The following is a 27,274-nucleotide window of genomic DNA, read 5'->3' as shown; positions in this document are numbered from 1 at the left end:
TTTTGAGACGCAGTGAGGCATAAGAGTCTAAACGGTCCAGCAAGGGAAGTTTGGAAACACCTTGCTTTGTTTTCAAATCGTTTTAAGCACTCAAAAGTTTAGAGGAGGAGATTAAATGCCTTGTTAAAAGCATTAGTATGCTCTACTAAATAAATTAGGCAACGCCAGTCTTCCACCTTCTTCAATATCGGCTGCTGATTTCGTGCTGTGTTTACTACAGTCTAACTTTCTATTGGTATCATCTCGCCCCGGCACATCATGCCAGGACACATGAGACGGCTTTTGATGTACTTGCAGGTAAACTCTCAGCTTTTTGCCCATCTGTCTCGTACATACCAGGTATGTAATGACATTCGAAATGTGGCCCTTATGCTCCATGAGCGAGTTATTCGCATGGTCTCCCACAAGTCTTGTTCCACTATTTATCCAATTTATTGCTACACAAGAATACGCTACCTCCATTTCGAAACCTTCTTTGAGGCATTCGCTGCCATCATTCTGGTCACCATTGGGATCTCCTCTATCAGGGCTATTCTGAGGTAATCGTACTTGAGAAACGATGCCCATCGTCTGAGAGGTTCCACAACATATCTTATCCTGAAGAAAACTTCCCTTTACTTCGTTTTTTAAGTGGCCCTCTTCCTCATCGAGCTCCACAAAACCCTTTCTAGTCTCTCGCACGTAAACTGCACGTGATGCATTGGCCAGTTTACCGTCAGGAAAGAGGTGCTTCGTTGCCATCACTGTGAATAGCCGAGATGAAGCATCGAGATACTCTTGCTTCTCTTGAACCGCAGGCTTTGTAGTTCTCGAGCCCGTTTACACGCCCGATGGTGGACTTGATGGCTGCGGCAGCTTCCCACTGGCTCCGTAGACCATTGAAGCTTCATGTCCAGCGAAGCAAGCCGTGCCGTCTCTTGACCTCTGCGAGGTACTCAGGGCAAACCTCAACCTTGACGTTGGCAAACTGCCTCTCCACTTCTTCTCCCTGAACCAGCCGCACATTCCGAACTGCGCAGCACTTCACACCTCAGGGGTTCTCTTTGCCCCATGGCCTTGTGTCCGAACGTGGCCCCCTTTTCTTTTCTATCGCCTCCAAAGCTAACCACAGTGGCGCATTCTCGCACATGCGCCAGTGTCCTCATCGTTGCCTTTCGCCACCGCACTCACTGGAAGACAGCATATTGTTTCCGCTCATACCACATCACAGCAATAATGGGACAGATTGGTTAATGAGCCGATCGACGTGGACAACACTGTGCAGTGCCGAACGTGGAACGGGTCTAACAACGCCGCACACTTTTTGCACCGGCTCATTTACAAGCCTTTCTACAAATATGCTCTCACCAAGCAACGCCACATTCACTTCTGAGCAAGCTCCTTTAACATCATTTCCTTTGCGGATATGGCTGTGATTTTTTGGCTCCTTAGTGTCCATTTAAGTGATAATGTTGGTGCCAAATAAGTAATGCGCTAATCCTGCGCCTACATGTGATATAGTGATTCCGGTGTTGTTTCTTTTATTTCTTGTTCATTTTCATCTATTGTTAGGTTTATTTTATCCCAAGGTGCACGGAAGACTAAATTACAAATGCGCTTTTTTTACTATTGGCATATGAAGCTTAGACGCATAAGACATGTGACCCGCATGTGGCATCCGCACAAAGATTCATCTGATCGGCATTTGGTGCAATCAATTTATCCGTGCGCATACATACTCTTGCCAAAGCATGCCCTTCTTTTGTCGGCCTTTTTCAAGCCTTTTTCTGTTTTATCGTTTACTCAGGTAAGCAAGCCTACCCATTTTCATAATATATATTATTAAGCTTGGAGCATAGCACCATCGACAGCTGCAAATCTGCGTGACTGCTCTTGTGCTGACTTCAAACGAACTCAATGTGGTGGGTTCGAGTCGCATCTCTAAAGCCAGCAGCGCTAAGAGGAGACATAGAGAAAGTTTGAACTTTATTGGGATGCTTTATTTGATGGTTCTCAATGTATCCATCATTTTCCTTATCTTCTTATGTTGTCGCGGACACCTACGCACGAATGACTTTCTGTATACCATTTCGTATGGAACGCACAAATTTTTTTGTACATTAAGGTAACAAAAAAAAAACGTGCTGTCCTTGTGTCTGCTATCTGCACTTTGCTGTGCTTGGTCGCTCATTTACTGCGTCTGGTGTAATGAAAAATGACTTACCGATGGAGAACGGTATTAAATGTTCCGGCTTAGGCAAAAGTGTCTTTCCATCCTCACTGAGGTAGCGTTCCGGGTGAAATTTCGTAGGATCTTTCCACAGAATAGGGTCATTGTGGACCGCCCAAATGTTTGGAATAACAATTGTGCCCTTTGGTATGTAGATGTCACCAACAACTACATCCTCCGCGCATCTGAAATTATAACAAGCAAGTGTGCAAGAACCTTTTTTTCCCATCCACCACATACAACATTCAGACCAAACAACGCTTTGCTACCCTTTTTTGTGGCTGAAATACATGACACCGAAATCGAGCAAGTTACCGCAACTTTAGCGCCGAAGTCGTTGCTACGGCGCTGTATCTGGCGTATGTCAAGGTATGCATGAGCTATTTTGTCCAGTCCCATTATCAGCTCGTTTCCTGTGATAAGGTAGGTCGACAAGCTAGATATAGTGGTAATTAGCCCTTCCTAATTGTTGTGACACATACTAACTTTGAAATTTAAAATCCAATAGAAATTTTGTAATGCTAGCAATAGAACCACTGATTCGTACGGCGCTATAATATGTAAAGGCAGAGCACATGACTCGAAATATTGGCTGCAAGACCACAGCAGGGTGAGTAACCTTTCATCATCATCAGGAATATTAAAATAGCAAAACTAGCAGTTTTAGTAATTTTATGTTTTTCGCTTTATGCGACCATGACCACCAATTTTTGCTCATGATCTGTGGGATGTGGGTAAGTTCTTTGAAGTTTGCCTTTAGATTGAATATATTGGAGCAAAGTTGGTAAACAATGTAGCGTTTAAAAAGATTTCTCATCAACACACTAAAGGTTCAAAAGCTTAGCGGCATTGGCGCACTCACAAGCCGTGACCCAGCTATATGACCTAATGAGCCGCTTACTTTGCGAGAGTCTGTATTCCGGCTTACGATATTGTTTTGTGGTAAACTACATGTGAAAAGGAGCTATTTCAGCTTTTTTAGTATTGACATTGCAAGAATAACGGTTTGCAACGGCTCCAGTTTGGGAAAAAAATGACGCTCCTCTTCATGAAGCTCAAGACGTCTCACGTTTCCTGGCAAAATGGCTGTCGCCGGCGGTGAAAAAGGCTTAAGGCGGCCACCGTCTAGTGTTTAGTTTGAAAATAAATATTCTTTTAGAGTCCATTTTTTCTATAAGTGCAGGTTGAATACAGACTGTAATAATGTGTTTCGGGGATAACCGTCATTCAGTGATTGCCCATTGCTTGTTTGAGGTGACTAAGCTTCGCGTATGCATCGATGTGCACTATGTTTTCACTCAAAAACACAGAATTTTATTCTTGCAGTGTAAGTAATTCTTTAACCTTGAGAAGCAGTGCTAACAGAAAAGATCGCGACAACAAACACTATACGAAATGCCTTGAGCTGTCTCTATCAGCTAATATTACCGTTTAGTAGGTCTTATGTACTCTGACCTTTTTCCTGGCTAATGTAGTACAATTGGTGCTTCGTATGAATATGCGCTTAGAAAAAAAAATGCGGATCAGCGTCATACTGCGAGACCTCTGCCCGAACTCAACGTACCTTGCTTATTACTACTAGGAAGAAATATGGGAAATCGAATATCACCTGAATAATGTAGCCAAATGTATAAGACACAACACGGCAACAATCGTGTTGGAGTTTCGGGACGTACCCCGAGGTAAATATTTTGATTTCGTCCATACTATTACCCCTCGCCAACCCAGCCAATATATCTCGAGAGACCACTTACCTTGGTTTTAAAAAAAGCCATGGGAGATCAGAAGGTGGCGGTCTAGCACAACATGTAGAAATGTTCAGGAGGATGTGACGACAACAAAAAGGCACACTCGCAAATCAGCCTTATTCTTCGCCGACTTTTCATTAAAACTCGGCAGATCTCATGTACCCGGGAATCAACGTTATGCGAAGCATGCGTATGGAAGGTGACCATGTTACATGTTTTACAAATGTATTAGTATTTCTTACAAATATACCCTAAATATATGAACAAATGTTGAACACACAGGCATATGTTGAAGAGTTGCAGATGCCTATATAACCAGTTGTTTGCACTTGTGCAACGACGTTAACTGGAACATGCGTATTAGCAACATCAGAAGCTGATATGAAGTGCTGATGCTCGCGAGGATGGAAGCACTGCTACAATTATGAACTTCAGCGCATGGCAACTAACCACAATTGACGCTAACCCAACGTGACGGCTGGATAAAAGGAGTACTTATGTAATGTTTAAAAAATTGGGTGGTCAGCACTGAAACCACTACGGACGTTTCACGAAGATTAGCGCCTATTTGAAAAGTAGTTCTGAAACCAGGCGTAGCGCTGTGGTAAAATGCTTCATTGCCAAGCAGAATTCTTGGGCTATATTCGAGCTGGGATCTTGAAATTTATTCTTGGCAAGTGTCAATCACCTGTTGCAAATGCCCGCATACCAGCGGCACATACCCGCGGGTGGATATGTGCCGCTGGTATGCGCGAAGTGTTTGACGACGTATGTGACGGGATTCTGGCATCATTCAACTCTTTACCAGCGAGTCATAATCGTCAAACCATCTTACCCTCCCATGCTAATTTTGGTTCACGCCAAGTTAAAGGAGTGATCATGAGAGCATCCAAACGCAAGCGGCTAAATAGATACGCTCAATGTCATCGAAGTTCGCAAACAAATGCTTCGCATTTATTATAAAGTCAAGAAAATAGCACAATTTAGCGACAGGACTGCCATATAGAAAAAAAATTGGCAGCATATCCACGGAGTGAATGATGGAGAGTGGGGCGAAGCATTCGTCCGTCCATTCGTTCTTGCTTCCATCCGTCCATGCGTCCGTCTTTGTGACCGTCCATGCGTCCATCCGACCGTTCGTGCGTGCGTCTGTTCGTGCATTCGTCCATGCATCCGCCCCTGCATCCGTTCATGCATCCATCCATGCATCTGTCTGTGTGTCTGTTCGTCCATCTACTCAACAATCCAAGTACCACTATCTCGCATCTCTTCACCATAAATCATATAGAAGCACCGCCATCCAGCGGACATTCCAAGGACTAAAACGAGAGGTGGCACACGCACACTTTCTTACGGCTTGCGTTTCGGGCCTACTTCCCACCTTTAACCACCTCGAGTTCATTGTATATACTAGTTCAATGTATTCATGGCACTGTGGCCCAACCCTCGCTAAACCTTTCTAAATAAAGAAGGTTACGCCCAGCGAGTATAACGAAGCAACCTTTTCCTTTCAGATAGTGCTCAATGTACATACCAATGGCTGCTAATGGAAAATGAGAGACAGGAGAATTGGGCTTTTACTTTTTTACGGCTTGCACGTCGTGTCTACTTCCCACCTTTAACCACCTCGAGTTCATTCATGGTATATACTAGTTCATTGTATTCATGGTACTGCGTACCAGCGCTCTCTAAACCTTCATAAAACCAAGGAGGTTACACTCCGCTAGTATAACGTAGCAACCCTTTTTTGTGAGATAGTGCTCAATGTACATGCCAATGGATGCTAATGGGGATTGCAACGTGCGCGTTAGCTAAAAGTCGAATTCTCCTGTCTCTCATTCCCCATTGGCAGCCATCGGCATGTACAATGAGCGCCATTTTTTATTGTTCAGCCACGCACAGAATAAATCTCTCACCAGCACCACATTGTAGGTCAAAATATTATACTTGTAACATACTATAACAACAACGAAGGACAAACGGGTGCCGCTATAAGGAGCTTCGCCCCTAAATCCCGGTGTAATTGCGGCAGCAGACAATACCACCTTATGGGGCCATTCTCGCCTTCCTACGACCAAGTAATATACTTTGCCTGACTGGCTGGCGAGCTTAATTCTTGTGAAACTCGCACCTATCACGCTGCAACATCCAGTAGAACACGTACTGCACGTCAGAAATGCGTTTGGCATAATCGAACTAGAGTTACTGTATATATTACCTTAAAGGTAGCAGAGTTGCGCCAAAGTAATGCCATCTTCTGTTCAAAAGTCTTGCCAGAAAGCCACTCACCACCCGCGCAAGAACAGCGCTCGCGCTGCAGAGTATACTACACTCGGTGACAACTTTCTGTTGCAGCACAGCCAAAGCTACGTGGGCGGAGCTTCTGCACCGGTGTTACTACGCCAAGTACTCCGCTTTCGGGCGACTAATGTTTCGGTATCGCAAGCGCACAACTTTTTCGCACAACCATCACACAATAAATCTTACATCCATTTGGGAGGAAGTAAATCAAATGTTCTTTTTTTAAGGGAAAGAACACGTAACTTTTTTGAAGCATTGAGACTTATTTGAGAGAGAAAAGAAACCTACGGCCAGAATGTACTGGGCGATTGCAACAACGCAAAGCCAAGAAATCATTTCCCAAATTGCAGAGCATGCTTGGTCGTAATCATTGTTTTCCTCCTTTCATAGACGCAAAAACCTTGTGGAGACGCTCACGTTATTTTTTAGGGGTGAAGCTTTTTATACACCTTTTCACAGGAAGGAAAAAAACACCGCCATGATGGGCTGTGCGCGGGAGTACAAAGGCAAAGGGTGCAGCGTTGTCAGTGCATTTTCGAGGGGACGCGCCAATTTGCACAGCCCAAGGAGGGCTATGGCGGCGCCCAGGGAGGCGTTTATGAAAAAGTGAAGCACCTGTTCGTCCCTCGTAGCCGTTGTAGTATGTAACAAATACAACATTTTGACCCCCAAGGTAGTGCTGGTGAGAGCTTTTTTCTGTGCGTTGTTGAACAACAAAAATAGTGCTCATTGTACATGCCAACGGCTGCTATTGGGGAATAAGAGACAAGAGCATTCGGCTTTGAGCTAACGCACACGCTGTGATCCCCATTAGCAGCCATTGGCATGTACATTGAGCACTATTTGACAAGAAAGGGTTGCTACGTTATACTCACTGGGTGTAACCTCCTTAGTTTTAGAAAGGTTTAGCGAGCGTTCAGCGGCAGTGCCATGAATACAATGAACTAGAATATACCATGAATGAACTCGAGGTGGTTAAAGGTGGCAAGTAGATACGAAGCGCAAGCCGTAAGAAAGTAAAGGCCGAAGTCTTCAGCCTCTCATTTCCCATTAGCAGCCATTGGCATGCACATTGAGCACTACATGACAGGAAAAGATTGCTACGTTATACTCACTGGGCGTAACCTCCTTGGTTTTGGAAAGGTTTAGCTAGCGTTGGACCGCAGTGTCATGAATACAGTGAACTAGTATATACCATGAACTCTAGGTGGTTAAAGTTGGGAAGTAGACCCGAAGCGCAAGTCGTAAGAAATTGTGCGTGTGCCACCTCTCGTTTAGTCCTTGGAATGTCCGCTGGGTGGCGGTGCTTCTATATGGGGCATATATGATGAAAAGATGCGAGATGGTGCTGCTTGCAGTGTTGAATAGATGGACAAACAGACACACAGACAGATGCATGGATGGACGCATGAACGGACGCAGGGGTGGATGCATGGACAGACGGAAGCAAGAACGAATGGACGGACGAATGCTTCGACCCACTCTCCATCATTCACTCAGTGGATATGCTAATTTTTTCGGGACGCGAAGGCAACGAGCAGAAGCAGAAATCTTGGCACAGATGGGTCATGAGTGGGCATCTGACGTTCTTAAAATCAAGTGGTCGAAACGCAATCTTTACTCGGCCAAGAACACTGTTTTAGGGTCGAAGCTACTTAAAGCAGCACCCGTTCGACCCTCGTAGTAGTAGTAGCAGTCTTAGTGTGTAACCAGTCTTAGATTTTGACCTCAAAGGTGGTGCCGGTGGGAGATTTCTTCTGTGTGTGTTGAACAACAAACAAACGCCAGTGAGAGGCGCTATCAAGCGGCTCCAGCGCAGTGTCAGATGGCGACTGCAGAGGGACGGCGCGCGCGTCGGCGTCCATATGTCTACCAAGGCTATGACGGCACTCCTCTGTAAAGCACACACCAGCGGCGGCGAGTTGCACGCGGCCGTGGCCGAGTGCGAGGGAGGTGCCGGCTCCGGTGCGTGACACCACTGATCGTCTGCGCAGCGCATCGAATTGCGCGCACCGGCGGCGAGCCGCGCACGATGGTGGTGGTGTATCATTTCGCATGCGCAGACCAGTGCCACGCGAAATTGGCTCAGCGAGGCCAATGTAGCTAACGCTACAAAAAAAAAAACACCGCTAGCGCGTTAACTAAAAGCCGAATTCTCCTGTCTCTCATTACCGCTTAGCAGCCAGCCATTGGTATGTACATTGAGCACTATCTGACAAGAAAGGGTTGCTACGATATACTCGCTTGGTGTAACCTCCTTTGTTTTGAAAAGGTTTAGCGAGCGTTGAGCCGCAGTGCCTTGATTACAGTGAACTTGTATATACCATGAACTAGAGGTGGTTAAAGGTTGGAAGTAGACATGAAGCGCAAGCCGTAAGAAAGTGTGCGTGTGCCTCCTCTCGTTCAGTCTTTGGAATGTCCGCTGGATGGCGGTGCTTCTATATGAGGAATTGACGATGAAAAGATGCGAGATGGTGGTACTTGGGTTGTTGAATAGGTGAACGAACGGACACACAGGCAGATGCATGGACGGACGCCTGGACGGCTGCACGAACGGATGGACGCATGGACGGACGCAGGAGCGTATGCATGGACGAACACAGGGACGGACGCACAGATGGACGTGCGGACGCACGAACAGACGCACGCATAGACGGGCGGATGGACGCACGGGCGGCTAGACAGACGCACGCATGAACGGAAGGAAGCATAAACGAATGGACAAACGGATGCTTCGCCCCACTCTCCATCATTCACTCCGTGGACATGCTACCATTTTTTTTTCACAGTCAACAGAGTAACGTACATGAACGCGTCTGTTATCCAAGCAAAGCACAAGGAACAAATTCCTCAGTAGACGCTGACGGGAGGGGTTTTACAAGACGCTATCTTCAGCGTTGTCTTATCAACAATAAATATCAGCCGAAACACTGACCATTACGCAACACAATTTGGGAAAAGCTTCATTGGTTTTACGTACAGTTTCGAATCGCGCTTTATCTTCCAAGTAGCTGGTGCTGCTGAAGACAGGCAGGTCGTCGGTATCACTATCAAGGTGGCTATAGCGATTAAAGACGCCCTTTCACTGATGGTACATCTCGCACACAAGTTCTCGGTGATTGCGTGTGTGGGATACAAAATATTTCACAACGCACCACTGTCTTCGTGTTTCCGTGCACGATGAATAAAGATGACCATATATGAACACGAACTCATGCTCCCTCAGAAGCTCCGATATAAACTTGCTTCAATCGAGCGACGCCATCGTTGTTAACTGGTGCAGGGAAAACGTGAAATGGTACAAGAAAACCAAAGAATTAGAAACAGCAAAAACGAAAAACCAGTACGGGGGATGCTTCCTCATAATAATGAAGTCTCGAACATAACATATATATCTTTTAAATGCGAAGCATTTGTTAGCTAACTTCGGCGACTTTGAGTGTATCTATCTATCTATCTATCTATCTATCTATCTATCTATCTATCTATCTATCTATCTATCTATCTATCTATCTATCTATCTATCTATCTATCTATCTATCTATCTATCTATCTATCTATCTATCTATCTATCCAGCCGATTACGACTTTTACCTCTCCTGGCCGTTTCGATAATGGCATTGATACCAACTTGGTATGGCATAACATGATTGTATGGCCCCGCCGCGGTGGTCTAGTGGCTAAGGTACTCGGCTGCTGACCCGCAGGGCGCGGGTTCGAATCCTGGCTGCGGCAGTCATTTCCGATGGAGGCGGAAATGTTGTAGGCCCGTGTGCTCAAATTTGGGTGCACGTTAAAGAACCCCAGGTGGTCTAAATTTCCGGAGCCCTCCACTACGGCGTCTCTCATAATCATATGGTGGTTTTGGGACGTTAAACCCCACATATCAATCAATTAACATGATTGTATGAAAAACATATTTGACAAGGCATGACATGAAAATCATGACATGTATTACATGATTGTCATGATTTTGCCCCGCCGCGGTGGTCTAGTGGCTAGGGTACTTGGCTGCTGACCCGCAGATCGTGGGTTCGTATCCCGGCTGCGGCGGCTGCATTTCCGATGGAGACGGAAATGTAGGCCCGTGTGCTCAGATTTGGGTGCACGTTAAAGAACTCCAGGTGGTCTAAATTTCCGGAGCCCTCCAATACGGCGTCACCCATAATCATATGGTGGTTTTGGGACGTTAAACCCCACATATCAATCAATCAAATCTATCAATTATTGTCATGATTTATATTTTATGGTCCTGCAGCTGTTTCATTCACATGGCATGTTTCAACAGTGGTTTGATATGACATGATTGCATGGCGAACACAGGCGACACACCCTGACATAAAACATATGACATGTGTGTCATGTAACAACATGTCTACATGCCACGCTCATGATGCGCTCGCGGCCGTTTTGCTAGCGTCACATATACCAAATGTGGTATTACAGTACGTGAATGGATGACGAAGGTATGTAACTGGTGAAAACCTTATAATCATGAAATGCAAGTCATGTAACAACATGACCGCATGCCACGCTCTTGATGCGCTGTCAGCCATTTCGCTAGCTTCACTTATACGAAATTTGGTATTACGAGATGTGGAAAGTTGACAAAGGTATGATACTGGTGCAAACATGATAAACATGCGATGCGTGTAATGTAACAACATGACTACATGCTACGCTCATGACGCGCTCGTGGCTGTTTCGCTAGCTTCACGTGTACGAACTCGGTATTACGCGAAGCGAATGGACGAAATAGGTTAATGACACATCGAAACATGATAATCATGACATGCGTGTCATGTAACAACGTGACTACTAGCAACACTCATGCTGCACTCGAAGCCGTTTCGCTAGCTTCACATATGTAAACTTGGTATTAGGTGACGTCAATGGATGACGAAGGTATCTGACTGGCGCAAAAATAATAATCATGAGAGGCATGTCTTGTGAGCACATGAATACATGCCAAACTCAAGGCGCCAATACATTTCGACGTGAGGCGACGCACCTCCTCGCCGGCGTTCATTTCGTCGAGTCACGCCGGCATTGCGACGCCAGCCGTCGATTTCGCAATGCACTCGCAGGTGTGCGCCGCGCTGCGTTTCTCTGACGCATGCGCGTTTCAGCGCGTCCGGCATGTCTCCGCCATGAAAAGAGGGAGACGCAGTGTAGTCTGGGTAACGCATCGGCACGACTTTCAAGCCGGTTGCCGTCGGGCCGCACCGACGGACGCTGGTAGTTCCGGTCACGCCTGGCGTCAGACTATAGAGTTATCGCATTTTCCTAATGTAGCGTCGCTGTGCCCAGCGTGCGTGCACGTCAATGCTACATAGGAGTATTTTGGGCCCTTCATGATGCGCTCGCGGTCATTTTGATAGCTCCACATCTACCAAACTTGGTGTTACGTGATGTCGAGGGATGGCGAAATATATGACTGGTGCAAACATGCTAATTCTTACACGCGTGTTATGTAAGAACGTGACAATATACCACGCTAATGGCCTGCTCGTGGTCGTTTTGCTAGGTCAACATTTACTAAATTTTGTATCACGTGACGTGAATAGATGACGAAAGTAAATGACGCATCTAAACATCTTAAGCATTAAAGTGAAGTCGTGTACGGGATCATTTACCTCTACCTCGAAACGTTGTGGTGTTTTTAAAGTGACATATCAACCTTTCTCATTCGTGCTTCGCAAACCACTGATTCCCCCTTTACGTTGGATCTGCCACTTTTTTGTATTTTCTATTACGCTACAGAGTATACAAAAGTTAGCGTTCGTTGACTATATGCAGAAACATTGTTAAAAAATGGCAGCATGACCACGGAGTGAATGAAGGAGAGTAGGACGAAGCATCCGTCCGTCCAATCATTCTTGCTTCCGTCCGTCCGTGCATGCGTCCGTGTGGCCGCCCGTGCGTCCATCCGCCCATCCGCGCGTGCATCTGTTCGTGCGTCCGCACGTCCATCTGTGCGTCCGTCCCTGCGTTCGTCTATGCATCCGCTCCTGCGTCCGTCTGTGCAGCCATCCGTGCGTCCGTCTATACATCTGTCTATGTGTCTCTTCGTCCGCCTATTCAACACTCCAAGTACTACCATCTCCCATCTTTTCATCATATATTCCCCATATAGAAGCACCGCCATCCAGCGGACAATCCAAGGACTGAACGAGAGCAGGCACATGCACACTTTCTTACGGCTTTCGCTTCGTGTCTACTTCCCACTGTTAACCACGTCGAGCTCATTTCATATACTAGTTCACTGTATTCATGGCACTGCGGCCCAACGCTCGCTAAACCTTTGTAAAACCTAGGAGGTTACACCTACCGAGTATAACGTAGCAACCCTTTCTTGTCAGATAGTGCTCAATGTACCTGCCAGTGGCTGCTAAAAGGTAATGAGAGACAGGAGATTTCGGCTTTTAGGTAACGCGCACGCTGCGATTTTTGTTATTGTTCAACAATGCAAAGAAGAACTCTCCCACCGGCCCCACCTTTGAGGTCAAAATCTAAGACTGGTTACACACTACGACTACTACTACTACTACTACGAGAGACAAACGGGTGCCGCTTTAAGGAGCTTCGCCCCTAAAAGGGCGTGCGTGGGCCTCGTAGCCTTGGCTGTGCTGCCACAGAAAGTTGTAGCCGAGTATAGCGTTGATTTATTTATTTTTCGCTTTCTTTTTACTTTTATGGAGGCACGAGCAAAACTAAGTTGGTCTGATCCCACCTAGAAGCTGAGACACTGAAGGAAGAGGGAACAGCACCGCCATTGAGAAGAATCCAGCGTCTCTGTGGGACGCCCAGAGTCTGTGAAGGATGCACCCAGTGTCCGTGATGGATGCACTCGGTGTCTGTGCGAAGGGCGCCAGCAAGCTCATAAGACTGCAAACCATCATCGTCGTCTGCGTAGTGTTGGCTTCTTCGCAGTGCATTTGAATCACATATGACCTCGTTATCGCGCGTGACCAATAGCGTTGCTGGAATCATCAAAAGCCGGGTGAGCTGCACCCGGAAAACAGTAGCGCAACTCGGCTACCTAATGGTAGCATATACATTCACTCTTAATCACCCGTTTAAGTGGACCGCCAATGCACCAGCTAGAGATTTAGCTACGGGCTAGTGTGCGTGACTATGATGTGTGCCCCACTGAGGGGTAAAATTCTTGCAGTGTCATTTTCCATGCGTTTCATGTAATTGAAGAGGATTTTTTCAATGTTCAAATCGAATGAAATGAAATCGCGGCCCTGGCCGGGATTTGATTTCTCGACTTTCGGGTAAGCAGTCGATTGTCATAATCACTATAGCGCTGTAAGAAGGGGGGGGGGGGGGCTTAGCATCGTGGCGGGGCGCCGTGACAGGGCTTAGCAACACCAATAAAATAATCAGGACAAATGAGCCATTCGTCGCTTTATGATTTTTCGCTATGATTTCAATGTTTTCATGCGGGTATTTCAATGAGGGTGTTACACCACGACAAGTTTTTGTATGCGTTCAAACTTACTCTCTTGCCACGCCGAGAGGAGCACCAGTCTTCCGTCTTTCCAGTTCCCAGATGCAAGCCATCGTGTAGGGCATCCGCTTCCGGTCCTCCCACGTAGGCATGCGTTCTTGCCCGATCACATCATCTATTTCACGCTGAACCCGCGCTTGCACGGTATCCGGGTTTTGCGCAAAATTTATCATCTGCCACGTCATTGCCGTGGTTGTGCTGAAGGTGCCAGCCATGAGGAACGAGTTAACATTTCCCACGAGGTAGTCGTCTGCACAGAGACCGAGCAGTTATTACATACATTCTCTCTTTCGAAATTACATGAGTACAGCGCCCACGCTCTCGATGCTTTTGAAGAAATCAGCACTATATCTACTGTCAACATAAGAAGTCTCCATTCATGTTATCAAGTAACACCGTACTCGACGCAAGAGTCACCGCTAAAAGCCGTCAATACCATGCCTACAGTAAAACAAAAGAAGAGAGGGAACAAACTTGTATTGATTTATTTGCTGTCACCACCATAGTCATGTAGCAATCGTTTGGTAACACAATAAAACACACGTCGTACAAAGTTCAGAAAAAAAATTTAGCGTTACAATATTTGCGAAAGTATCGGCTGAGGCCATCCCGATATGATTTCGATTTCACGCTGAGGAAATGACTGGAATACTGCGGCTGCTCATTATTTAGCACTGCGGTGAATCGTTCGCACTGTTCAGCACTGAAGTCGTTTTATTTTCTGTGGGTGCAGAAAGACTGTACCAACAATGCTGGCGTTGTTTCCGCTGCCTCCTGCATTCTCCGTTGCCTTGAATTTTGATCGATCTTTTTTTTAAGATACGTGCCGATTCAGGTCCTTGAAAATGCAAAGACAAGCGTACGGTGAAAGCTTGATTTTTTTTATAGACAGCCCGAAAATGTTGACGAATTTAAGATCAATTTTGAATTGCATGTGTGAATATGATGGACTAAAACCGACGTACATTGTCCAATATTTAGTCATTATGCATGACCATTCAAAGATAACATATTGAAAACAGTGGGTGAGAATGGTCAGATTAGTGCATATGAAACGAACTATTTTGTAGACGTAGCTAGAAGCTCAATACCTAATCGCACCGCAGCAGTGTGCTCAACGAAACCGAATTACATACAATCGTAAAGAGCTTGCCCCATCGCCTGAATTGTTAGAGGAAATTACGTGGCGCGAACCGTGATTTTAGTGTGCCAAACATAAACCTGTTCTTTAAATCCATTCCAGAAAACAAAAACTCTAAGTTACTACCCAAACAGGGAGTCGTACGACTTTCATAATACACATTCACAATCATTCTACCACCTTTTACACGAAAGTATTTTGTGCCAGGGTCCAGCAAGGCTTCAGTGATGCAGTTTCATCACGCAAATGGCACAAAAAGAAGATGAGCACGATATATATATATATATATATATATATATATATATATATATATATATATATATATATATATATATATATATATATATATATATATATATATATATATATATATACATACACCTTTTCCACACATTACCCGCAGAATGTATAAGGCTGGCTGGATTTACTTACGTGCCATCAACTATTTCAGTATATTTAATATACGCAGTGTTCCATCGCTTGTTCCTGGGTGGTCAAAAACTCCTGCGAACTTAGTGAGTTGTTCAACAAAGTGAGCGGTAACCAATCATGCTTGGGGATCAGCATACCGTATACGTGGCCTCCATACGCAATGAATGTTTTCCGTAGCTGGGTTGTTCAATCTTAACTATATGACACCATTGCACCTTGGGAGTATTCCTACCACGCAGCCTGCACACGAGAGTAAAAGTAAGCAGATGGCAGCAATGCAAAAGTCGACATGGCGGCACCTGTAAATGCAGTGTCCCTCAGCCTCTAAATTTTAACGTCGTCTTTCTGACCTGTGCTGCCTGTAAATTCGCAATAAAGTAATTTATTTGCTTTCCATTTACAAATTGAAACTTCGAAATGTACTCGTCAAAATTTTGACGTGTTTTGAAGATTCATTCTCAAATTGTCGCAGATAAGGCTTAGCAGGCTTGGCTAAATAAAAAGTGTGAATCTTAGAAATAAAGACAGAACAAAGTTGACACTTTGTCTCCAACGTGAGATGATTCGAAGCGATAGCTGATTTTATCATTTATTTATTGCTTTGAATATGGTGGGCGAATAACAAGCACGAGTTCGAATCGAAGCGGGTGGTCGCGCTACATAGGTGCTGCCTTGTTGGCTTCTATCCCCTCCTACTGGCACTTACGGCTGCTTCGCTGGTATAATGCGTTGGTTAAGACAACTGGCTTGGTTAAGGCTGGTTATGGCCATGTGACCAAACATGGCAGGGCTCATGCGCTGTCCCGAAAAAGTATCTCGAAAAAGCTACCTATGTGAAAATGCCAAATGCCATGCCATTTCCTCGAACAGTCAGAAAACAAATACTGCAGGCGTTAACTGGCTGCTCCTTCCTTCTTTTCTCTGCAGGACATTCCTTTAAAAGGCAGCATACCAACAGTAAATGAAAACATATTTTGCAGTTTCTGGTTTATTACACAAAAGACAGTTCACTACAACGGCACAAGCGTAGTTCAGGCCATCTTTCGTTTTCACAGGTCGAATTCCCGTGTGAAGTTTAAAGAAAAACGCACTAATACCACACAAAATTACCATCCTTTTATGCGTTTCAGCACGTCACATCACGCGGTCTTTCCTTATAAAAGGTTCTGCAGAGCGGCGTTGCTAAAGCTGTCTAAGGTCTTTCCGTAGGCCCTTATTGGGCACCCTACATAAGTATACGATAGAAAATCTGCTTATGAGGAACGTGTGTGAAGAGACCACCTCGCATAAGCGGGTTGTTCATACAAACCGTTGCCCAGGGTACAGACCAAGTAGTTTTGTAGAGCTTCCGCTAACATGGCTTGAATCAATCAACGAATGAAAGGATTTTGCTGAACTCTTAAGAAAGACACTGCTCATCACTTGCTTCAAGAACAGGCAACGCAACCTGGACCCACCTCTTCTCGCCTTGCAGAAAAGATGACTTGTCCTAAACGTTCCCTACTATTTCAAATTCCATACAAATGTAAAAACACCGTGAAGATGCTGAATTGCGCCAAGGCAACACTGTTCAGGCGTTACAAACGTGCCATTTTTATGTATATAGCACCTTCCTCACGTGGTGTTCTTTATACGCGTACGGTAGTTGGCATCTGGGAGTGGGAATGTGAGGTAATTCAACATGAACATCACTTCTGAGATTACCTCCTGAAACGTCTGGTTTTTTTCCCAGGATTCACAGAGAGCAAACGAGTTGGTCGGAGCTCTGGTCAGGGTGCGGTGCCTATAGGCAGCGCACCCTGACCAGAAGGAGCTGCCTAGAAATATTGTCTAGAAGGTTGGAAGCCACTGTAATAGCCGAGGAACAGCTACCATCTCTGGATTAGGAAACATTTTCACACCTCGGAAGTTTTATTGGAGAGTACGAGAGAGAGAGAAACGAGAAAAAAGTGATGCTGCATAGCCAGTAAGACTCAAAATGAATTGAAATTGAGGCTATGGTAGTGCCAAAACTATGCAGTGACCTGTCAGCATTAACAGATGCAAATTTGCTTTAAATATGAAGGACTGGAATTTACGCGTGGCTGATGTCACTGTATTGCAGGTGTCACCTGAACCTGGAATATGAGTGCGTACAGGAGCTGCGTATTTCTGGAAACTCGTCAGTGGCATAATTTGTCGACTTATTCACTGCCGATTAAACCATCGTGATGAGAATACTACATGTCAATACCAGAAGTTTCCCGATGCTCGTTCAGCCAGTCACCTTAAGGACCATGCATCAACGTGATGTCTAATGAAAGGCGACGTCTCCTAGCAACTCAGAACATTTTGAGAAGTGGAGCATCTGGGACTAGTACACGAAAAAATACATTCGAAAGATGACAAATACTTTTGAAAAACTTCGTGAAATCAACTGTTAAAACCAATGGAGGCTACGAGGGTAAGCTTCCCTGGCGCAACAGTTATTCTTAGCTTAAAGACAACCGAGATTTCGCTTTAAAGAGGTTTGAGTCGCTACAGAGAAAGCTGCGTTGAAAGTCAGAGCTGGACAAAAAGTATGACGCTGTGGTAAGGAGCTACAACAACAACGCCTTCGTTGAGAAGGTTCCAACGAGCAGTAAGCACGGTCATGTTACCTGCTACATGCCACACAGATCGGTAGTAACACGCGCCATAATTACAACGATATGGCTGGTATTCGACACCGCGCCTCACGGTCTAGGCATTCGTTCTGTCAACGACGTCTTATGTAGAGGGCTCAATACGAACTCCAGCATCCTTGACCGGCTGCAGAAGTTTCCCAGCTTCAAGATTGAAATTTTCGCCCACATCGAAAAAGTATTTCGTCAGGTGCCACTAGCCAAACAACACTAAAACGCATTTCGTTACTTTTGGTTTGAGGAAGCTTCTTGTACCTTGAAGAACTACGCATGACAATGATTCCTTTTGGTGCCTGCAACAGCCCATTCCTTCTTGCGGCAACTCTGTGACACCACTTTCGACCAGTGGCAGGCCAATACCCTACGTCTGCCAAACTACTGGAAACCACTTCTACGTTGATAATTTGGTCGTCGGAGTACAAAGCGTAGAGGAAGCAGAAAATAATTTTTAGCGACTGCTTGAGTATTTCTAAAGAGACGGGGATGAGATGAGAAAAGTGGACGACAAATGATGGACAGTTATGAAACTATTACAACCGTGAAGACTTGAACATAGAGATCGGTGTAGGAAACGAAAAAAAAGATTCTTGAACTTGTTTGGGATAACGACAAAATCATTTCAGAGCCATCGCTAAACAGATGTTTGAGTTAATAGGTGAGGCAAAAGTTACGAAGTGAGAGATTTGAAGATTTGTCTCATTCACCTACGATTCTTTCGGATTTCTGGCGCAGTTCGTTCTGGTGGTGATGAAGTTATTAAAAAGCCTGTGGCTACACAATTACACCTGGAATGCGCTCCTACCCCAATCAATGCTAAAGGAGAAGACAGCCCAGAAGAAAGGCCTCCTAATAGTCAGTCAGTTGAAATTTTAGAGACTTTTGGGCCGATTTCTTCCGGACAACAAATTTCGTGTTGCCATGCACGCGTTAAGCAATGCAAGCCCAGCTGCGTACGGTGCCGTGTTCTATTTTCAGATACGAGTCTTCAGTTAAGCTATAATGGTTATATTTCTGATAGCCAAATCGAGAGTAGCAACGCTACAAAAGATGACTGTTCTACGACTTGAGCTCATGGGAGCACTTGTTGCCGCCCGGCTTATTACGACACTCAGACGTGCCCTAAACTTATCAGACTTTGAAACAGTTATGTGGACAGACTCTGTGATTGTGGCTCATTGTCTACAAAGTTCAAGAAAGTACTGAAAATAGTCAGCAGCAAATGAAGTGCCGGAGATAATCTTTTTAACAGAAGTGGGCATGTGGAGACATTATAAAGGTTATCAAAATCCTGCTGATTTGTTGCCTAGAAGAGCAACCACTGAGCACCTCCTACAAAGCTCGCTTTTGTGGAAACAACCAAATTTTCTCCACACTGAGACGACATTCGATGAGCCCTGCTACAGCGAGGATACAGTGGACATAGAAGCCGAAACTATGCGTCTGAAAACAGCTGTACAAACAGAACCTAAGATTGTATACATCCCTGACTACAGCTCCTATAACCGACTGTTGCCTGCGACTGCATGTGTAAAAAGGTTCGCTATGAATTACCGATAGGCAGACCCCTGATAGAAAGGACCTCAAGGTGCAAGTTAATTAGAAGTTGCAGAAACTTATAAGAAACGTCCAACGCGAAACAAAGTATTTGGACCGGGTGTCCAGCGAATGAATATTGCACTTCAGCGGTTAAATCTCTATCACGACGAATTAGGGCTTCTTCGCGTGGGAGGTCGACCTCTGTTCAGTGACCTCCGCGAAAGCTCTAAGCACCCTATTCTGCTTGCCGCATCACATACATTCACAGAATTGTTGGTGAAGAAAGAGCGTCAACGGCTTTTGCATGCTGGACTTGGTTTACTCATGACGAAGCTGTGAGAAAGGTTCTGGATACTGAGAGCCAGGCCGGTAGTAAAGAAAATCATTCAGGAATGCACAGTCTACCGATGATTTTCCTGTAAGCCATACTCGGAGCCCTTTGCACCTCTAACAGAAGACTGCCGTGTCCAACCCTCTCCACTGTTCGAAGTATGTGGTGTAGATGTTGCCGGACCACTTCTTCGAAAATACTAGGTAGATATTACAAAAAAAGCTTACATACAGATCCTCGCATGTACAGTCGTCAGGGCTGTTTATTTGGAGCTGGTCAGCAATCTTAGTTACGACTGATTCCTACTAGTCTTTCAACGGTTTGTGTCTTGGTGAGGCTTTTGCAGGATTATGTACTCCGATAATGCCAAGACCTTTGAGAGGCCTCAAGGGAGCCTGTGCGATTTCATGATTTGATTAAATCCCAAAAAGTACAATTGTATTTCGCCAATCACAGGAGAGCTTTCAAGCTAATCACCAAGCAGACTCCTTGTTGAGAAGGATTTTGAGAACACTTAATCAAATCTGTGAAGTCTGCATTGAACGAAACACTGGAAAATCATTTCTTTATATATAATGAACTTTCGACCATCCTCGTTTAAGTTAAATCAATCATAAACTTGCGACTGATCACTTTTTGTATGAAGAATCATTTGAACCAAACCACTTACGCCAAGCCATTTCCTCATAGGATCACCACTGACTATGCTTTCTGCAGATTGTGTGAGCACACCATCGGAAAAAACTTCGTCATCTCGCGACATTGTTCAAAGAAGGTGGAGGCGCAGGTAGCAGGTGTTAAAAAATCTTTGGAACAGGTGAAGACGGGAATACCATCAAGAGGTTCTTTCAGCTCATATAAATGAAAATACAAGCACAGAATCAGTTAGAAAGACATGATACTCGTGAAATATTTTAACCCGCCGAGACAATCCTTTAACAAGGTACAAGTAACAGAATCATTTCCGGGCAAGCACGGCAGAGTTTGGTCACGTTGAAGAGAATGATCCAACTGTTGTGTTCTCTCGAATATGCCGAACAAACTTCATTATCTCTTACAGAATCTTCCTAAACGAGGAAATCCCGTACAATTTTTACCACCGAGAGCGGTTGAATGTTTTTTTTACGAAGAGCGGCGAAGACAAAGAAAAGGATCAGGGCATGGTCCTCTTCCGACAACGAACACAAGAGACGAGGACGACCGCAGACTCTCAACAGATTTTTTACTACTAAGAAGCTTGCCGCTCACACATGTCCTGCTTGTTGTGCAGATTGCATATAGTTCCAGGGCACTTTCAACAAACCACGCTGTCAACCACGGCATTATCCTCGAGGTCGCCAAAAGATTTGCAGGCAACAGCGAGAAAATTTGCGAAGCGCTCAATGAGGAACCGTTGCGCCCACTGCAGCTCAATGCGACATGTGTCCAGCAATGGTCTACGAACCATGTTTCACCGCTATCACCACCTACCAAAGAAGATTGTCTGCAGCGCCTCTCTGGTGCATTGAACCGGCAGTGCAATGAGAGTGCCACTCACGCATGTTCTGCTTCTTGTGCAGGTTAGTGAATGTTTTTTTTGTAAACAATTTGCTCTTGTTATCCTTCCGGTTTTACCCCATATGTTGTACAACTGTGTGCGCATGCATTCCCATGCTACAAGCCGCTGAAAGTGTTTGATTTAGTTGCTGCGTCGTTTTCGCTTTTATTTTAAACGCAAATCATTTCTTAGTGAACTTAGTGAAACGATAGAAAAAGCACATCGGCTGGAGAAATTTCATAAGGGAAAAACGCGGCCTGTGATCGCAAGGTTTGGGTCACTGAAAGAAAAGCGCCGGATTTTAGGAAAGGCGATGAATTCGAAAGATAGAGGTATCGGTATGTCGGAAGATCTTTCTGAGCCAGTGCGAAAGGGAAGGCAAATTTTTGTGGCAGTTTTCTAATAAAAATAGAAGCTTGGACGCAAGAGTACACTTAAAACACGACACGCTTCACATAGATGGCATCAGGTACACTTACGATGATACTTCAGGCAAGGTTGAGTAGTGCAAGTGACCAACTAAGTTTTTATGCTCCTCACTTTCTTTTCTGTTGGTAAACTGCAGGAGCATTAAAAACAAAGTTGACAAATTTGATGACTTAGTGCACATGATCAAACCAAGTGTAGTTATCGGTAGTAAATTATCGCTGAATGAAGATGTGGCAGACATCAAGGTATTTCCCGATAACTTTACTTAAAACAGAAAAGTCACGAACTACCATGGAGGTGGTGTGTTTATCTTGGTAGATCAGCGCATTCCACATGTAGGCATAAGCAACACAGATGATATGAGTGAAGCTGTTTGGTGTCAGCTTAAGCTCTCGAATTGCAAATCACTATCAGTCTGCTCTTTCTATTGACAGCCAACTGGTTAATCTGAGGAATTTAGTGAATTCACTGCTACTGCTACAAAAATCACCTCTGATTACGTCATTATAGGTGGGGACTTTAACCTGCCTAAGCAACGAGCAACCAATAGCTTCAGGAAGTTCTCTTAGTTTTTTCTTGTCTTCAATCTCTTGACTTTAAAACAGACACTGTTGAAACCAACTCGATGGGGGTCATATCCTTGATTTAGTTTTCACAAATATGCCAGAAATGGTAGAAAACACTGAAGTATTACCAGGGATAAGTAACCACGAGATTGTGCTAAGTGAGATAAATATGAAACATACGAGTGCTTACAGAGAAAGGAGTCGGTGCATGTACAACTACGCGAAGGTTCATGTTCAAGAAATTAACACTGCATAGCAAGCATATTTCATTGTTTTCAAAACCCTTGCCGATGAGTATTCAGTAGAAGAGCTGTGGAATTTGTTTAAAGACAAGATCCTAGAGCTGAGAAACTGATTTGTTACGTGATGGGTGCTGACTAGAAGGCGTAATAAAAGTACAACCTGGTTTTGTAGACAACTCGATGTTTTGGTTAAGCGTAGGCAGAGAATTTACCGTTCGTTTAAAAGAAATCTCTCGGAAGAAAACTCTTCTAAACTGAAGCTGGCAATGCGTGAGCTAAATATAGCTACTATCAAAATGAAAGCAGCCTAATTTAAAACACTTGAGCATAAAATAACGCGCCACCTGAAAGAACTTTGGAGGTTTATCGAACGAAGCAAGTAAGACAACATTTAAATTCCCGCTCTGACCAGCGGTGATATTACCGTGAGCAATGCGACAGAAAAGGCCGAGCTGTTCAATTTATATTTCATGTCAGTGTTCTCAGCTGGTACTGACCCCCAAAAAGGCTTGAAATTGTTGACACATGAATCCACATCCATGCCTGATGTAGTACTTGAAGCTCGTGGCATTCAATTACTACTTAGAGATCTAGATTGCGCAAAAGCAGTGGGTCCTGATGGCTTGCCTAATTTTATGTTGAAGTCTTCTTCCCATGCAGTGTCTATATACTTGAAAGTTATTAAAAAAATACGTTAGAACAGAGTTCTCTTCCATCTGATTGAAAATGGTGTTCATTGTTCCTATACAAAAGTCGGGCACGCGCAATGGTGTGAGTAATTACCACCCTATCTCACTCAGTTATGTGTGCAGTAAAATACTTGAACATAATTTATATACTGTGATCGTAAAGCACATAAAAAATAATTCCTTATTCAACTCTAACAAGCATAGATTTAGTCAGGGGCTATCATGCGTCACACAACTGGTAGAAATCACCCATGATTTAGCCGCAGCACTCGACGACAAACTTCGGTCGACTGCATTTTTCAAAAAGCGTTCTGACTTTCAAAAAGCGTTTTACACTGTCTCGCACTACTTATTGCTGCAAAAACTACCCGGTTTTATTATTAATCCCCAAGTTATTGCACTGATTGCTGAATATCTACATGAGAGGCGACAATATGTAGTTGTAAACGGCGAACAGTCTGATATAACTAGTGTTACGTCAGGGGTACCTCAGGGATAAGTTCTGGGAACATTACTGTTTTTATTATATATAAATGACATCAACGAAAACGTACAATCCCACATTAGGCTATTTGCAGACGACTGCATTTTATAGCGTCGGATTACTTCTGAAACTGACTGCTCCGTAATCCAAAACGGCCTATATGCAACATACGCGTGGCACGGCCGCTGGATGAAAGAGCGCACGTGCGCTTTTTCATGCAGCGGCCATGCACGTGGTTCCAGCGATGGGAAATGAAACTTAATCTTAAGGAAACTGTATGCATGAGCTTTCCCAGAAAAAAAAAAACCAGGTGAATTTGAATACACAATAAATGGCTCTCTGGTGAAAATGGAGCGCGAATACAAATACCTAGGTGTTTTCTTCTGCCCCTCTCTATCATGGAATCGGCATGTGATTTACACTGTAAATAAAGGTTGTCGTAGCTTAGGATTCTTGAAAAGAAACACACGTGCTTTTCCACAGCAAACCCGGGAGATACTATACAAGGCACATGTGAGATCAGTACTAGTGTACGCATGCTGTGTGTGGGAGCCTGCAACATCTTCAAATAAAGAAAGATTAGAAAATGTTCAGTCCGTGGCGGCGAGATATGTGTTTAATCCACCTATGTACGACAGACCACTCAGTGTGACGGAGACTAAGCTGAAGCTAAAATGGAAGTCTCTGCAGCACTGAAGGGCATCATTTCGACTGAAGGTTTTGCATAGCATATTTTATTCTCATACTCGAATTTCCCTTGATGTATACATAAGCCGGCCTCACTACATTTCAACCCGGAATGATTATGAACACAAGATAAGGGAATATAAATGCAATACATCGTCTTTCAGCAACTCTTTTTTTTGCGAGATCTATAGGTCAGTGGAATCGACTTCCTTCCACCATTGTAGAAATTTCTTGAACGGACGCGTTCTTTTCAGCAATAAAAATTATTGAATCTTTCAACCGCTAAGCCCTATAGACTACGTGTGTGCGCCCGGCAGTCGCCATGATCTGTACGGTATCTTGATTGTAAACTATGTTGTTTTGGGGTTAATTTGCCCTTGGGCTAGCCGAATGCTCAACTTTGTTTTGATTATCTTGGAATTTTCATCAATTTTGTGATTTGTGCATTTTTCTCTCTAACACATATCACTTTTCTGACGCAGCTGTTCTCAGTGCAGCTCTGTATGTTTTGTGTCTTGCAAATGTGCTTCTTTTCTCTTTTTTACTTTTTTTACACAAACCTATGTAAACGTATGTAACTTGCAACTTTTCATGTTCTTTATTTGTAGCCCCCTTAAAATGCCTGTATGGGCGCTGTGGGTAGTCGAAAATAAATAACTAATAAAGAAAAGTCAACAGACAGATGCGCTGGTGGTTCAGCCCAGAGCAGTGGCGCAGAGGGCCATCCGAAGGCTTGTGCTGGGTGACAGGCCGTTCCGATGGAGCAAGGCAGTGACGTACCTAAGACTAAGGATCGACCACCACCTCACCTTTATACCAGCCGGCAAACTCTGCGCTTCGAGGCTACCAGGGTTGAGACTGTTGTAAAGAACCTGCTCAGCAAGGGGCCACGGATACACCTCACAGCTCGCCCTTAGGGTTTACGAGGGGACAGCGACGGTGGCCCAATGTTACGCATGGCGCCTGGTGCAGCTGGCACCCCGCCACAAGGAGCAGCTGGAGCGGCAACAGCGAATGACGATTCAGCGCTTCATGATTCTCCCGTGTCAGGTGCCCATAACATACTGGTGGAGGCCCAGACCTGACCTATGTCGCTCTTAATGCTGCGACAGGCGCTGCACCACGTTGATCGCCTTCATAGGGCCCCTAGAGGCGCTACTCTCTTTCGGAGACTGTAGAGCCGACCACTGTCACAGATCGCGCAGCTGTGCGCTCTCCATGTAGAGCTAGCTTCTGAGGCTCCCTGTCCTATTCAGACCACTGCACTACATTAGCAGCCTTTCAACATACAGTCAGGGCTGTAAAACCTCAACAAAACGCGGACACCAATGTGTGAGTTCCACCACGCACCTGTTGCAAAACTTGAAGACAGTCTGTGAGGGTACCTCAAGATGATGATGCACAGGTCTATTTAGGACAGTCCCCGCACGGCCACGGCTGCCTGCGCCATACCTTGAACTGGGACAACCATCCAGTGCCGTCTTCTCTACCACGCTAGCTCTACTACAGCTGAATTGGGGGGCCTTCATTTGTCAGTCAAGTACCTCGCTGCCACGTGACCCCAGCTCCCCGTGACAATTCAGGACGACTGCCGACCAGTCCCAGAAGCGCTGCTTCAGCTAGACCAAGAAAGAAGGCATCACTTTGGCGTTGCTTCACACGAAACTTACCGCCTTCGACAATACCAGGCTTCCCTCGCACGTAGCGATAACTGGCAACGAGGACGCTGACGCCGCCGGTAAGGCAGCGCACTACTACGGCACTTCTGTCACTAAAGCTGTAGCCCAGTCGGGTTACTCCCAGCTAAGATTGTGGCTTATAATATCAACGGGCCACGCTAACACGCGGATGGCAAGCGGCAAGCTTCGTCATCCCTTCCGGAGACTGGCCTGGACCGATGAGAATAGCGTAAGTTGGTTCGCCTGCATATCGGCAGCGCCTGGCCTGCGGCACGCATGGATTTCTCGCGTCACTGTTATTCGCCTGTGGGCCGAAGGTGCGGTGACAATGAAATGCAGCAGCTCATTATTTGCTCTAGCCCTGCACTGGCCAAAGAGCGTTGCGTGAGGGTGAGCCGTTATCGCTTGCCCAGTCTGCCTGTTACAACGCTGGAAGGCCTCCTTTTTCCATCTCGCTCTAAAACGCAAGCCCTCCAAGCCTTCCTCGAGTTCTGTGCGTCTGCAGAACTCACCGCCTTATAAACGAACACTTTGGCTTTGTTCTACTGACTGCAGCGACAAAACCTCTTACCACATGTCTTTCACTTTTTTCTTCTTCTTCTCTTTTTTTTCTATCATCTTTACTTCACCCTCGCCTTTCTCGAATGGTGCTGAGCCATGCCCCCGCGTCAGAAGGCAGAAAATACACACCTATTGCCTCCGCCGAATACCTGCGACGCTTTTAAAGCAAACAAACATCTTCTCGAAACGTGGGAGACCAAGGTGGCCTTGGAGGACCTGGACCAACAACCATGTATCGTCACCAGGGCCAAGGAGGCAGGGAACGTCAGAGAGTTCCTCGAATGAGGTGACCTCCCACCTAAAATGAACGCGGAACCTACACCGCTACACCGTTTCGAAAATACACGTTTATTGCTCCTCCTCCTTGTAATATTACTTACAGCGTTTGTCACGTTTTGATGATGTGGTGGGCGATATTCGCGAATGGATCATGCTTTAGCAATGAAACCCTCTAGCGGCCTCGCTTCAATCATCAACATCATTCACTCCGTGGTTATGCTGTGACTTTGAAATCAATTGATCA

General features: G+C 45.1%; 1 protein-coding gene across 6 annotated transcripts in view; it reads right to left on the bottom strand.

Moving 5' to 3' along the window:
* The window catches only part of LOC119168686 (cytochrome P450 2U1), a 167,068-nt gene that overhangs the window by 12,255 nt on the left and 127,539 nt on the right, over positions 1-27,274 (bottom strand). For all 6 annotated transcript variants that reach the window (XM_075865974.1, XM_075865972.1, XM_075865973.1 and 3 more), the window contains 2 exons: positions 13,766-14,024; positions 2,204-2,394 (listed from right to left, as the gene is read on the bottom strand). In XM_075865974.1, the coding sequence (XP_075722089.1) occupies positions 2,204-2,394; positions 13,766-14,024 (450 nt within the window). The remainder of the gene's footprint in view (positions 1-2,203; positions 2,395-13,765; positions 14,025-27,274) is intronic.

Source organism: Rhipicephalus microplus, chromosome 6 (assembly GCF_043290135.1).
Source record: "Rhipicephalus microplus isolate Deutch F79 chromosome 6, USDA_Rmic, whole genome shotgun sequence".
NCBI lineage: Eukaryota > Metazoa > Arthropoda > Arachnida > Ixodida > Ixodidae > Rhipicephalus > Rhipicephalus microplus.
Note: the sequence above shows the minus strand (reverse complement) of the source record. Positions and strands in the feature narration are given on the sequence as shown.